The sequence below is a fragment of the Strix uralensis genome, chromosome 12 (genome assembly GCF_047716275.1).
Source record: "Strix uralensis isolate ZFMK-TIS-50842 chromosome 12, bStrUra1, whole genome shotgun sequence".
Lineage (NCBI taxonomy): Eukaryota > Metazoa > Chordata > Aves > Strigiformes > Strigidae > Strix > Strix uralensis.
The window spans coordinates 22366785-22380544 of NC_133983.1; the positions used below are offsets into that span (position 1 = coordinate 22366785).

The 13760-nt window shown below is 58.8% G+C and overlaps 2 protein-coding genes across 6 annotated transcripts in view; one reads left to right on the forward strand and one right to left on the reverse strand.

Moving 5' to 3' along the window:
• The first annotated feature begins 1599 nt into the window (after positions 1 to 1599).
• Positions 1600 to 6253, forward strand: GINS2 (GINS complex subunit 2). Its single transcript, XM_074881360.1, has 5 exons — positions 1600 to 1894; positions 2781 to 2895; positions 3791 to 3890; positions 4963 to 5089; positions 5456 to 6253. The coding sequence occupies exons 1-5, from the start codon at positions 1805 to 1807 to the stop codon at positions 5579 to 5581; spliced, it is 558 nt and encodes a 185-aa protein (XP_074737461.1). The 5' UTR covers positions 1600 to 1804; the 3' UTR covers positions 5582 to 6253.
• Positions 6254 to 6660: 407 nt separating this feature from the next.
• Positions 6661 to 13760, reverse strand: part of GSE1 (Gse1 coiled-coil protein) — a 102838-nt gene continuing 95738 nt past the window's right edge. For 3 of the 5 annotated variants that reach the window (XM_074881359.1, XM_074881356.1, XM_074881357.1), the window contains exons 9-16: positions 13029 to 13609; positions 12371 to 12483; positions 11890 to 12160; positions 11619 to 11741; positions 11125 to 11496; positions 10423 to 10698; positions 9844 to 9947; positions 8436 to 9313 (exon numbers count right to left, since the gene is read on the reverse strand). In XM_074881359.1, coding sequence (XP_074737460.1) covers positions 9179 to 9313; positions 9844 to 9947; positions 10423 to 10698; positions 11125 to 11496; positions 11619 to 11741; positions 11890 to 12160; positions 12371 to 12483; positions 13029 to 13609 — 1975 coding nt within the window. In that variant the 3' untranslated portion in view covers positions 8436 to 9178. Of the gene's footprint in view, positions 9314 to 9843; positions 9948 to 10422; positions 10699 to 11124; positions 11497 to 11618; positions 11742 to 11889; positions 12161 to 12370; positions 12484 to 13028; positions 13610 to 13760 lie in introns of all 5 variants that reach the window. The other 2 variants (XM_074881354.1, XM_074881355.1) reach the window with 2 other exon arrangements.

The following is a 13760-nucleotide window of genomic DNA, read 5'->3' on the forward strand; positions in this document are numbered from 1 at the left end:
GTCTGCAACCCGCCCTCGTGGCCCCGCCGGATCGGGCGCCATCCCGGGGAGGGAGCCGGGGGCGATGCTTCCCGGGGAGCGGCGGCACCAGGAGCCGTTGGGAGAGGCGGGAGTGTGAAAGCAGATGGAAATTTAATTTTTTAATGACAGCAGCAGATGGCAAAAGACACGCAAGTGGAGTCGCAGCACGGTGGAGCCATTTATAGAGCGCCCGGCAGAGCTGCGGCACGTGCCGGCGGCACCGCGGGGGCTGCTCGGTTAACGGGTGGGGGGGCCGGTGGGACCCTCCTCCTGCAGCCCCCCGGTGGGGGGGTGGTTGTGGGGGTCCCCAAGGCTTGGCCCCCCGCCTCAGCCAAGGGGCACCCCTGGGGCTATCCTCACCCCAAGGGTCGGGGTTGCTCCCATGGGTGCCCCTGGGGAGGGGGACTGGGGAGAGCTGGTGTTGTTTGAGGACTTTCTGTTTCCATGGTTTTCTGTTTCTACCGTAAGGTGGGCTGCAGCCTCCCCCAGAGCTGTGGGTGCCAGCGGGTTCGGCCGCTCGGCTGGGCTGGATGTGGGTGGGTGGAGGGATGGAGGGAGGGAAGGAGGGATGAGGGAAGGACAATGTAGTGCATGGACAGACGGCAGAAGGAGGGCTGGTTGCTGCATGGGTGGATGGGTGGTTGAAGACGGGGATGAATGGATGAAGGCAGGAAGGTGTGGATGGGGGTATGGGTGGGTGGGTGCATAGGTGGATGGATATATGGAGGGGTGGGTGGATGGATGAAGGGGTGAATGGATGGGTGGATGGATGGAGTGGGTGGGTGGGTGGAGGCATGGATGGAGTGGATGGATGGATGGATGGAGGCATGGGTGGAGGCATGGATGGATGGATGGGTGGGTGGGTGGGTGGAGGCATGGATGGACTGGATGGGTGGGTGGGTGGGTAGATGGGTGAGTGCATGTGTGGAGGCATGGATGGGTTGCTGGATGGGTGGATGAAGGCATGGATGGAGTGGGTGGACGGATGGATGGATGAATGGGTGGGTGGGTGGACGGGCTGTTGGATGGAGAGAAGGGACTGATGGGTGACGGCAGATGCCGGAGCATGGCTGGCTGCCCAGGGACAACTGGACGGACAGACAGACAGACAGACGGCTGCCGCTGGTCTGTGCATGGGAGAGAGGGTGCACAGGCAGGGGTGGGGCGGCCGGACAGCGCCGGGGTCCCGCAGGCTGAGGGCAGGCCCCGGGGACCCCCCCACCCGCGGCCGCGGCGGCCCCACGCGTATCCCCGCGGGGCGCTGCCCCTCCCGGCCGCCAGGGGGCGCCAGCGGCGGGCACATGCGCAGAGGGGGAGGGCGGGGCCTCCCCGTGCCCCGCGGCGCCCCGGCAACAAGTGCCGAGCGCTGATTGGTCGAGCGCCCCTCCGAGGAGCCTCGGGATTGGTCCCTCTGCGACCGACCCAGACCGCCCCCCGCAGGGCCCGGCCGCGGGGCCGGAGCCGGAGCGCGGCGCGACTAGGACAGCCAATCAGAAAGGGGTGCGCCATGGTAACCAATGGCCGGCCGGCGCCTCCCGTGGAAAACTAATCAGCGTGCTCCGAGCGGCGCCAGACCCCGCCCCCACGCGGAGACCGCGAAAACGCGCCCGGCGGAGGGAAGCGGGGCCCTGTGGGCGGGGCCTCTCTACCGCGCAGCCAATAGGGAGGGTGGGCGCGTGGCGGGCCCGGTCCCGGTCCCGGTTCTGGTTCCGGTTCCTGTTCGGTCCCGGTGCCGGTTCGGTGCCGGCTCGGGGCCCTCTCGGGCCCTCTCGTCGCTGCCGCCATGGAGCCGGCCGAGGCGGAGTTCCTGGCTGAGAAGGAGCTGGTGACGATCGTCCCCAACTTCAGCCTCGACCGGATCCACCTCATCGGGGTCGGCGGGGCCGGGGGGTGGGGACAGGGCCTGGGGCGGGGGGTGGCTTGGGGACGGGCTGGAGGGCAGGGCCTGGGGGTCAGGGGCTGGGGGGTTTGGGGGACGGAGCCTGGTGAGATTGAGGACAGGGGCTGGGGGGGTTTACAGGCCTGGGGGGGATTAGGTCTGGGGGATTGAGGGGCAGGAGATGGGGAGATGGGGGAACAGGGGCTGAGGGGGTTGGGGACGGGAGTGGGGCTGGGGGTGTGGGGAGGGAGCTGGAGGGATTGGGGGTCTGGAGTGGTGAGGATGGAGGGATGAAGGGATTGGGAGGCAGGGGCAGAGGTGGGGAGGGGGTTGGGGGAGGAGGCAGGGCAGCCCCCCAGGAGGTTTGGGAGGGGGCAGTGCTGTCCCCCACATCTTTGGTGCTTTTGCAGTGAGCAGCGCAGCCCCTGGCACCCAAGCCATGGCTGAGGGTGGCGGGGGGTGACTGGCTGCCCTGGGTGCTGAGCCCCCAGCTCTAGCAGTGGGTGCCAGGGTCTGCAGTGGTGGCGGTGCGAGCTGTGCTCTGCTGCTGCGTGTCTCTGAAGGCGCCTCGACCTGAGCCCGGGGGGCTGCGTTTCCAGGATAGATGTAATTTCTGCATGTAACTTCTGTGAAACGCTTTGAAAGAGAAGATGTACCGGAAATGTTAGTTATTGCTTCTCAAGGGAGAGGAGGAAAAGCCTGAGAGCAAGAATTATGGGAAGTGAGAAGAGCAAATTCAGATGCTGTTTGACTCAGGCTTTTCAAACCCCCCCTGGAAACTCATAGTCCCTAGAGATGGCCGAGGCCAAATTAGCAGACAAGTTCTGTGGTGCCTGAGCCCTCACTGCTGCCTTACTCTTATCTTCAATTTGTCTTCCAGGGAGATCTAGGTCCTTTCAATCCTGGCTTGCCGGTGGAAGTGCCTGTCTGGTTGGCCATTAACCTGAAGCAGAGGCAGAAGTGTCGGCTGATTCCTCCGGAATGGATGGATGTTGGTAAGGGTGGTGGCTTCGGCCCTGGGCTTCAGTGGGTGCAGCAGAAACACAGACTTAAAAAAAATCTCTGGTTTTCACCATTAGTGGGAAGCTTAATTCAGCAAACACCAAGTAACTCAGAGAGAATGATCTAATGTTCCACCACTGGAATTCTTTATATTTACAGGAGACGTAATCTTCCCAGTTAAGTCAGGCATTTAACTTCTGTTCCTCTGGTGAGGAGGAAGAACAAGGGTGAGATTGAATCCCCCACCCTGACACTCCTCTTCAGCAGTGGTCGCTGCTCTTTCTGAGCAGCACTTGCATCTCTCACAAGGCTTGTTCAGAAAGAGCTTTGGGGACCTTGGATGACCCTCTGTGAAGAGGGGGACCTTGGAGAGCACATATGTCTGTTAATCACTGGTTCATTCACTCCATTAAATCATTTTCCTTGAGGGCATTGGAAATTGTCTCACCCTCTAAAAAGGGAGAATCGTCGCACCCTCCCTTTTGTCATCTCAAGGGAAACTGAGAAAGAGAAGTAAACATTAATGGAGCTGCAGTAAGAGGGAGGCCTGCACCAAGCATCCCCACGTTATTCATTCAAGGGCACAAACGCTAGTTAGCACAAGTGCTTTGTGGGTGAAGGGACCGTCTCCCAGCAGGTGATGGGTTTGGGGATCAAGCTGGTGTAGATCCACCCTCCCAGCATGTTGTGCTAAGCGTGGCCTCGGTGTCCCTGTCAGCACCCATGTGTCTGCATTACAGAAACCTTTTTCTGTCCACACATTGATTCAAGCTTGGACATAGAGTCGGTCCTATAGAAATAGCGCGTGGGTTTTCCTAGGGGGGGGTAAAAATATGCCTGGAGTGTCAAAGGCCTGGCAATGCCTGACCATTCCTGGTTGTATTTTAGAAAAACTGGAGGAAATCCGGGACCAGGAACGTAAAGAGGACACCTTCACTCCGATGCCTAGTCCCTATTATATGGAACTCACAAAGCTTCTGTTAAACTAGTAAGTAGGAAATGTATTGTAACAGTTTCCGCCCGAGTACATGCTTGCATAGACAATTTTTCAAGCTTTCGTTGGCAGCAACCCCAGAGGGCGGTGGGAAAGTGAGAGTTAATGGAGGTTTATTTCACAGCGTGCCAAGATCTCGTTGCAGCAGTTTTCTCATGGTAACTTTGCATTTCAGTAACTTGGGGATTGCTTGTTCTGTGGCCTGATAATTGGGGCTGTGCCGCTTTATTGAGCGGCAGCTAAGCGTAGAGGCCTTGAGGATCGGCAGTGCGTTCCATGGCTGCAATCTGTTCAGCAGCCTGAACCCTCCAGGCTTCTTCCTTGGCTCTCCTTCAGGAGGAAAGCTCCTCTTTCCTCAGCCTGAGAGGCAGGAGACCAGGGATATTCCGAGTCTGAACTCCTGCCTGCTGAGGCATTTCACTTGTAAAATGTGCTGGCTGGTATTTTTCTCAGCGCAGGCTCTTCTGACTTTAAGCCCTCAATTACGGCGGGGTGATCATTTAAGCACTGGCTTTTCCTCTGGAGATGACGCTCTTGGCACGTGGCTCCTTCCCTCACGCTAGAATAACCCTGACAGCTCTGTCCGTGTGAATTGATCTGATCTCTCGAGGTCCTTATGGCAGCGCTGAATTGCCTTAATGGGAGGATGTGGCACAACTCGTACAGTCCTTTCAACTTAATACTCTCTGATAAAGCCACGAGAGCACAGAGCCGGGGCTCTAATCACAGCCGAGTCCTTTCAATTCCCTGGCTGCCTGTGACTTTGGCCGGGTTATTGGCCCTTCGTGTACCTCGTACCAGCTGGGCAATTAAAGAGCAGAAGGATTCTAGTGAGAACCAGATGCTGCATCAGAGCTGAGCATTCCTGGGTAAATAAACTATCCCAGAAATCCCAGCAGCAGAAGTACCAGGCTGGATTTTAATGTTGAGTTGCAGGTTTTTTCTCTGTAGCAAACTGTTCCGCTCATGCCTCAGAGGGCTGAAGAGCTGCCAGCATTACTTACACCGGTGACATAACGTACGAGTCCCTCATCAGCCTGTTCTGCTCTTCTCTCTCCTCCTCTAGTGCCTCAGACAACATCCCCAAAGCCGATGAGATTCGGACGCTGGTGAAGGAGACCTGGGACACGCGGATAGCCAAGCTGCGGCTGTCTGCGGACAGCTTCGTCAGGCAGCAGGAAGCTCACGCCAAGGTGCGGCGGGGACGCGCGGGGTGAGGTTTGCCAGCTCTGTGCTGGGAGGATTCCAGATGCCGTGCGATTGTGTGGGCTTGTGACTGATGAGAGCTGCTCGTGAAAAATGCTGGTTGGGGCATGTTTTTCCTGGGTTGTGGCTACGTCAGTTGGGAACTAAAGCCATATGCTGAAACCTCGCTTTACGGGCTGGTTTGCAGCTCCCCGTGCCTGGTGGAAATGGTGCTCTCGGTGCTCGTGTGCTGCAGGGCCGGGCCCTTGGGGTGTCACCGAAGGGAAAGTGTGGGCTGCAGAGCTGCTCTCTGCATTCCTTGTCCTCTGCTGTGACAGGGCTCTTTCCCCAGATTCTGTTATTTTCTCTTTTAGCTGGATAACTTAACCCTGATGGAGATCAACACGACTGGGACTTTCCTTACTCAAGCTTTAGATCACATGTACAAGCTCCGGACTAATCTCCAGCCTAGCGAGAGCACCCACTCGCAGGATTTCTGAGGTACAGGCCAGGCCAGCCCTCAAAACCTCCCAGGAGAGGGCAGTGGAAGGGAGCAGGCTCTGCTCCTCATCCTGGCCAGCCTCCACCTCCCTCCACCGATTTCCCAAAGCCACCCAAGCTGCACCAAGGCAGGGAAGAGAGCAGGCAGCCTCAGGGCCAGGTGAGCAGCGCTCCAGAGCTGCCGTGGTTCCCAGGAGCATCCCTGCACGGTCCCTTTTTGCAGCCGTGGGCCTCTCTCTTGGGTTCAGAGCTCTGCTGGGTGCAGGTGGTGGCTTGCCAGTGCGAGGTTGCTGTCGAGTGATGTCAGGCAGATCTCTCCGCCCTGGAGAGTGTGGGTGTACTTCATAGAGGGAACTTCTGAGGGCAGCACAGGCCACACACTGGCTTGAAAAGCAATAAATTTCTAGGCGGTGCTTCGCCATGAATTTTCTCAGAGGCTTGAAAAAGGGGGAAGATGTGCCGGCAGTGAGAGGTGTCTGCTGCTCTGCTGGGGAGATCAGCTGGGAAGCAGATCCATCTGCTCTTTGGAGAAGGACAAAAGAAAATGGTTTTTCCTCTCCAAAGCCAGGCTGTAATATCATGTGTCTAGCTTTTTTTAAAAAAAAATCTGAGACTGTGTGTATAAAAAATAAATTAAAAAAAATAATTGCAGCTGAGTGAGCAGCATCAAATTAGTCCCTGGGTTCTGTCGCACGCTGTGCATCAAGCATACGTGGGTTAAACAATGCTTGGAAAAACCCACAGCTCTCCTCCTTTGGCTCCAACCCCCTTCCCCTGCGGCAGCCCGACAGGCAAGGGCAGGATCCTCGCCGGCGTCGGGCTGCTGTGCTGATGGCAGATGTAATTATTAGGGGCGAGGGGGAAAACGGTGGCAAGCCCTGAGCGCTGCCCTTCCCCGAGCATCTGGGCCAGGCTCTGCGCGGCTCCTGCCTGCCATCTGTGCCCTGCCTGCCCTGCCTTCCCCCCGCGCGGCCCGCGGGCTCCTGCGAGCTGACGAGGGCAGGAGCTGCCCTCGGCGAGGCTGGGGGATGCTCGGAGCGGGGCTGCCTTCCCATCGCCGCTGGGGGAGAAACAATCCTTTGCCGTCAGTGTGGAAGAGTTTATTATTATTTTTGTTTTTTGGATGTTTTCAGAAATTACAGCAATATATTCATAAATACCTAATTACTACATTCAACAAATAATATATTACATTACAATTAATTCAAACAAGTACACTTAGAACATGTTTAGGGTTTTTTTTTTTTCTCCTTTTTTGGGTGGTTTTGTTTTGTTTTGTTTTCTTTCACAGCATCTAAACTGCCCCCAGCGGGCTCTGCCTTGCCTCGCCTTTCCCTCCTCGCAGCCCCCCCCGCCCCGCCCCAGGCTCTGGCGCAGCTGCTCGAGCGATTCTGCACGGGGTACGTACACGCAGACACGACCGCTCGCCACGGCCCCGGCGGGAATAATTTGGAGAAATTGGTCCAAAAAATGCGATTAAGGGATGGTGAGGGGGGAAAGTCAGTCCAGGAGCTGCCACCAAGCAGGGCTGCATCCCAGCCAGGCTCCTGCCCAGGGCCTCATCGCGGCACTGCGGCGGCAGGGGATAAATTGCCGATGATTTTTCCATCCCTGGCTTGTTTCCCCCCCGCCCCCCAGCACCCGCGAAGGGAAAAAGCGAGTCGAGCAGCGAGCGTATTTTGCTGTGTTAAAATTCATTGTGAAGCCCGGAGTTGGCAGCAGCTAGGCCAGAGGCTGGCGATGCAATTGGGGATTTAAAAAAGATTAAACTAATTTCTGTCACAAGGGCATTTTGCTTTTTAATCTTGCGCAGGTTTTTTCTTTTTTTTTTTTGGTGAAGCCAATGGGAGACCAGGGAGCTGGGGGGGGGGGGGCGGTGTGTGAGGGGGGGGTTAATGCTTTCTTTGCAAGTGCAACAAGGGAATTTAAAGCAGAAAGCAGAGGTCACCTTCTCCTGTAGACGTGAGCTTGTCTTGTGGCGAATTTTAAAAAATTAATAAATAATTTAAAGATTTTTTTTAAAAAAAAAAGCCTCCCCGGGGAGATGGGGGCGCGCGATGATTAGAAAGTGGCTAAAAAAAAAAAAAAAGGCACCATGTGGTGCTGAGCCTGAACCTGCCACCCCAGCCCAGCGCTGCTGGCAGCGTGCTACGGGCAGCTCCTGCCCGCCGGCGGGCACGAGGTACGGGCAGCAAGAGCTCGACCCGGCTTGTCCCCGTGGTGCCACCAAGCCATGGACCCCGCAGGCAAACCCTGGCTCCCCCTGCCCCAGCTGCCTTCGGGCCGCTCTGATTGTCTCGGTATTTTGAGGGGGAACAAGGACACCCCGGTGCCACCTGTCCCCAAACCCTCCAGTCCTCTTGGCGCAATTGGTCTGGATTTTTAGTTTGGCAGATGGAGCCCGCGCAAGGCTGAGAAACCACCCAGCACCGTGACACCCACAACTGCCCCATTGGACCAGAAAAAGACCCAGGAACCAAAGAAAAAGGGTAAAAAAAAAAAAAACCAAACAAAACAACAAAACCCAAAAAATAAAACCAAAACCAGGAGATTGAGGGTGGTGGAAAGGCTCAGCTCTGGTTTCCCAAGGGATCGGTGGTGGGACAGCACCTGCCCCGCTGGAAAAGGGGATTTATTTTTCCCTGTTTTAAATTCTTTTAAAACACACTTCAATATCTTTTCTGTCCTGACCAGCAGCAATACAAACACTAAAAGCAAGTTAATCCTTTTGCCAAAAATGAAAGAAAATAAAAAGGGGGGAGGGGGGAGGAAAAAAAAAAAAAGAAAAAAAAAAGCAGAAACATATTAAAAAAAAAGGCAAGCTTTTTATAACAATAATTAAAGTAATAAAAACATACAAAACTTTTTTTTTTTTTAATATATATACACAGTACAAGGCTGAAGCACCTTTTTTTTGACTTTTAAATCACAAACCCAGGGTGACTGGCTCTGACAAGGTAAACCCGCCGGGGCCCACTGCCGGCGCGTGTCTGTGCCCCTTCCCCTCCAAACAGGAACAAAAAGGTACCTTCAACCAGTTTATTGACTTTATTGTTTTATAGCGAAGTGCATTTCCAGTGGAAAGCCCCGGGGGAGGGGGGAGGCTCCCGGTGCTGTGCCGGGGAGGGGGGGGCTCGGTGGCTGCTGGCCGGCCGTCCCGCACCCGGCCCCGCGGGGCTCCTCCGGCCTTAGTGTTGTCGGTGGAGTCTTTAATTGTAATTTTTTTAAAAAAAAAACCAAAAACCAACAAAAAATGAGCGCTATAAAGTGTGGGTGGGTGGAGGGGGGGGCCCGCAGCGCCCTGTCCCCCGGGGAGGAGAGCCCGAGCCGGGCTGGCGGTTGCTTGCAGAGGGCCGGCGGCGCGGGAGGGGACGGGACGGGCCGGGGTCTGCTCGCCGTCGGGTGGGCTCCCGGCTCCCGTGCTCCTTTGCTTCATGCATGGCACATTCTCCATTTATTTATTTTTTTTCATTTTATTTTTTTTTTTTCATTTTATTTTTTTAGCTTCAAACCTCCCAGTGAAAAATATTAAATATTCAAGGTAATAAAATAGATTATTATTTCTAGACTATATGTTCGGCCTAGCCCAAGGAGCGTCACCTGGGATACCCCTTGAAATAACCCCTAGACCACTGCATTGCAGGCAAGGCAAGGCACTTCCGCAGGTGATCCAGCTCAGCTTGCAGGCGCTCACGCTCCGAGACCATCTTCTGCTTCTGGGTCCTTAATTCCTGCGGGCAGCCAAGGGGAGAAGACGTGGTCAGGGCGGGCAGCGGGCGGCCTCCGGGCCGGTGGTGCAGGGGGCTGGGCTTGCCTCGGGGACCTGGGAGGGGATGTGGGGGGGCTGGGAGAGGGCCACGGCAGGGGACGGGGCACTGGAGGTTCATGGGTGTGTTATGGGAGGACTGGGTGTCTCAGGGAGGTTGGGTGCCTCATGGAAGGGGAGTGTCCAAGAGGTTGGGTGCCCAGGAGATTGGGTGCCCAGGAGGTTGGACGCCCAGGAGACTGGGTGCCTCACAAAAGTGGGGTGCACAGGAGACTGGGTGCCTCATGGAGGTGGGGTGCCCAGGAAGTTGGAGGTTGAGTGGACATTGGGTGCCCAAGGATTGGGTGCCCAGAAGACTGGGTGCCCAGGAGGTTGGGTGTCTCACAGGGGTACGGTGCCCAGGAGGTTGGGTGCCTCACAGAAGTGGGGTGCCCAGGAGACTGGGTGCCCAGGAGGTTGGGTGCCCAGGCACCGGGGAGCCCCAGCCCCACTCACCGCCATGCTGTGCGAAAGCTGCTCTGCTGTCAGGCTCAGGCTGTAGTGCTGGGCCTCCAGCCGCCGGCACTGGGTCTGCAGCACTTGGCGCTCCAGGTTTTGTTCTGCAAGACCCAAAGGAGACGGGGGTGAGCACTGGCACCTCCAGCTCCATGCACGGTGCAGGACCGGGCCCGAGGAGGCTGCCAGCCTGTGCAGGCTCTGCCCAGCCAGCAGCAACGGCCTCCAGCATCCCAGAGCATCCCCAGCCCCTGCACCACCCGTGGGGGGCCTCCAGGTCCCCCGGCGGGGGCACCAAGCAGCCGTGAATACATGAATTTTTCACGTATACATCAATTTTCACCAGCGCCTGTTGCTTTCGTGCCGCTCCTGCCGTCCTGGAGCATCTTGAGCACCTCCTCATCCCATCCCATCCCATCCCATCCCATCCCATCCCATCCCATCCCATCCCATCCCATCCCATCCCAGTGGGAGCCAGAGGTGCCTGGTCAAGGCGTGAGGTAGTTTCACTTGGGGAAACTGAGGCACAGGGTTTACCCTCCCTGCCCGCCCCCCCCCCCCCCCACCCCAATCCCCTACCTTCTATATGTTCCTGGTAAGCTTCAAAAATTGCCTCGATCCCTTGCCACTTGGGCCTGGGGTACTCTTCCTCCTCTTCCTCCTCGTCCTCCTCCTCTTCCTCGGAGGCCGAGTCGCGGGGCAGCGGGGGCAGCGCCCGGTGAGGCAGCGGCCCCTCGGCCGTGCCGTTGTGGGGGGGGGCAGCCAGGCGGCTGGATGCCTGCAGCTCAGGGATGTTGTAGTGGATGGAGGCGTCGAGCTTGTGGTTCTGCTCCGCCGTCAGCGCCGCCGTCCCCCCTGTGGGCACCCAGCGTCAGCCCCCTGCCCGCCCCCCACCCTGGCGCTGCCCTCCCTGAGAAAGATGCTCCCCTCAAAGTATTAATTTCCTCCCCGCCCCCCCGGCCTTTTTTTCTTTTTCTTCTACGGGTTTTCATCGCCCCCCCCCCCCCTCCACCTCCCCACGCACTGGAGTAACTTAATTTTCCTCACTCACTGAAATAAATGAGTTTTGGGGGAATGGAGCCGTTATTATCCCAGTGCCTTATATTTATCTTCATCAATGAGCTCCTGGGATGCTCCAGGAACGAGGTTGCTGGTGGATTTTTGTGCCCTCAGCGGTGCCAAACCCCAGCAGGGTTGGGGGATGGGTACAAGGGGGTCTCCCACCCCCCAGAGATCCTACCCCGGTGTTCCCCACCCTGCTCCCCCCATCCCCGCCGTTACCTTTGTGCTTCTGCAACGCTTTCTGGGTGGATTGCAGCACTGACTCGTGGAACTGATGGGCGAACTCCTCGGCAATGAAGGGCTCCCAGGGCTTGCTCTTGCCATTCATGCTGTGGGACAGCGGCACCGGGATGTCCTTGGGGAGGGGACCCCTGACGTAGCTGAGGATGCTCAGCGCCTTCTTCCCAGGATGCCCGTCGCTCAACCGGGGCTTCTCTGCCGGCGCAGCGGCCGATTCCTTAGCCCTGGGTAGCTCCTGGGCTCTCAGCTGGTCTAACCTGCCAGGTTCCGCCGTCTTCTGCGCCTCTGGCACGGAGACAGCGATGCCCACGGGTTTATCTGGATCCAGCAGCAGCGGCGGCACCAGTGGCTCTTTGGGCAGAGGAAGAGCAGGGTCAGCTGCTGGTGGGGCAACGTGTCCCCCCCAACCATCCCGCCGGGCAGGGGATGCTCCCAGCCGGTCAAGAGCCCAGGAAGGACCCGGAGGTGCTTACCAGTGGCGGGGCCGCTGGGGCTGTCCCGCGGGGAGCTCTTCACCACCACAGCGGCCGGTGTGGTCTTCTGCTTCATGGCCTGAAGCATCTCCACCAGCTTCTCCTTGTCTGAGGCATGGGAAGCTGAGGTTTAGTGTAGCCTCTGCTCAGCAGAGCAAGCTCATGGCCCCAGGTGGGACCCCCCCCTGCCACAGCACCCGCTAAACCGGGGAACGGGGACCCCTCCCTGAGCTGGGGCCGGTCCCAGGCATGCACGGGGCATGGCTGTTACCTTTCCTCTTCTCGGCGCTGATGTGCGTGAGGTTGAAGATGGTGAGGAAGCGTTTTTTCTCCTCGAAGTTGGGGCTGTTGTTCATCTCGTCGGGGCTGTAGCGGGTGGAGAGCGGGAGGCGCGGGGAGGGCGTGCGGCGCTTGTTCTGCACTGTCGGCGGTGAGGGGCTCCTCTCCCGCAGCATCCGCCGGCGTTTGCGTCGCTTCTGGCTCAGCAATTCCTCCTTCTGCTGCTGCGTGGTGAGGCCGAAGAGCTGCAGGAACTCCAGCTTCTGGGGCGCCGAGGGGGAGAGCAGAGCAGGGTCACCCCCAGACCGGTCCCCGTCCCCATCCTCATCCTCATCCTCATCCCTGACCCCATCATGGCTCTGTGGCCGGCTGGGGATGGTGGTTGCACTGCAGCAGTGGGAGCTGGTGCCCGAGGAGGGGCCGCTCCCCCGGGAGACAGGGGGGACACAGGGGACAGCGAGTGGCGGCTGTACCTCGGAGGACGTGTCCAGCTTCAGCGGGGGCTGCTCGGCCACGCAGCGGAGATGGGCCCGCACCTCCTCCTCGTCGCTGTCGTCGCAGGAGTCGTCCAGGTCGTAGTAATAACCTAGGGATGGGGAGGGGCTGGTGTGAGACTGGGGACAACCACGGGGAACCCCGCGGGGACACGCTGGGGAACCTGCTGGGACCCAGCTCAGGACAGGGGTGCTGGTAGGATGCTGCGGGGGGAGCGGTGGGGGTCCAACGTGGGTCCTTTGCCCATGTCCCCCCCTTCAGCATCGCTTTGGGAGGGGGGCTCAACAGGTGGGTTAATGGGGCATGAATGGGGGGGGAGGCTGCGGCTGAGCCCCCCCCATCCCCACTGAGGGGGTACGGCAATGCCTGTCCCCACCCCCCCCCCTACCCCGCAGTGCTCCATCTCCTCACCGCTGTTCTTATCCCCGCTCGCACAGTCCCATTAATATTTAAAACCCGCTTATTAGCCTCAGTTCATCATTTATTAATTGGGCATGTCTAGAGCAGAGGATTTACTGAGCCGCTCGGCTCGCGGCAGCGTTTGCACTCCCGGGAGACCCACCGGCCGCCCCCACCACCGCCGGGTGCCGGGTTTGGGGGGTGTGTGGGGGAAGAGGGGGGTCCCCATCATCTGACCTTTCTCGCGGGCCTCCCGCCGCCGGCGCTCCTCCAGGTCGAGTTTGCTGACCAGCCTGCGGTGCTGCTGCACGAACTCGTCGTAGATGTACATGGGGTCCTGGGCGCGGGGCGGGGGGGGTCGGTAGGGCGAGCTGGGCTTGGTGGCCTCGGCGAAGGGGGCGGCCGGGGGTCTTTGCTGGCTCAGGATGCTCTGCGTGGATTTCTCCAGCTCAGCTAGGAAGGGGGTGTGGGTGAAGCCCCCGTGTTCCGGGGCGCCGGGCTCGCGTCCTGGGGTGTATTTCTCCAGAGCATCCCTCTTCCTCGTCCCCTCCTCCAGCTTCTCGGGGCAGAAAACCCTCTCCACCTTCACCAGCGGGATGCCCTGACGGCTGGGCTCGAAGGGGGCCGGGTGGCTGTGGAGGGAGTGGGGCTCGGGGAGGCGCCGGGGGGGCTCGGGGGGGCTCTCCATCAGCGAAACAGGGTTCCAGAGGGATGTGGCGACGGGGTGGTGTTGGGGTTTGGGGGAGATGAGCGGTGGGGGCCCACCGAAGTGCTGCCCTGGCTCCCGGCCGCTCGGCTCGTGGCGACTCGATCCCGACCTGCGGGGAGAGGAGAGCACCGGAGAGGTGAGGGGTGGGCACTGCCGCTGGAAAGACGTACACTGGGGCTGCTTTTGGGGGAGAAACACACCAGTTAGGGCTGCCCAGAGGGATTTGTGCACATGGGGCTGCCACACTCGTCCCCTCCTGT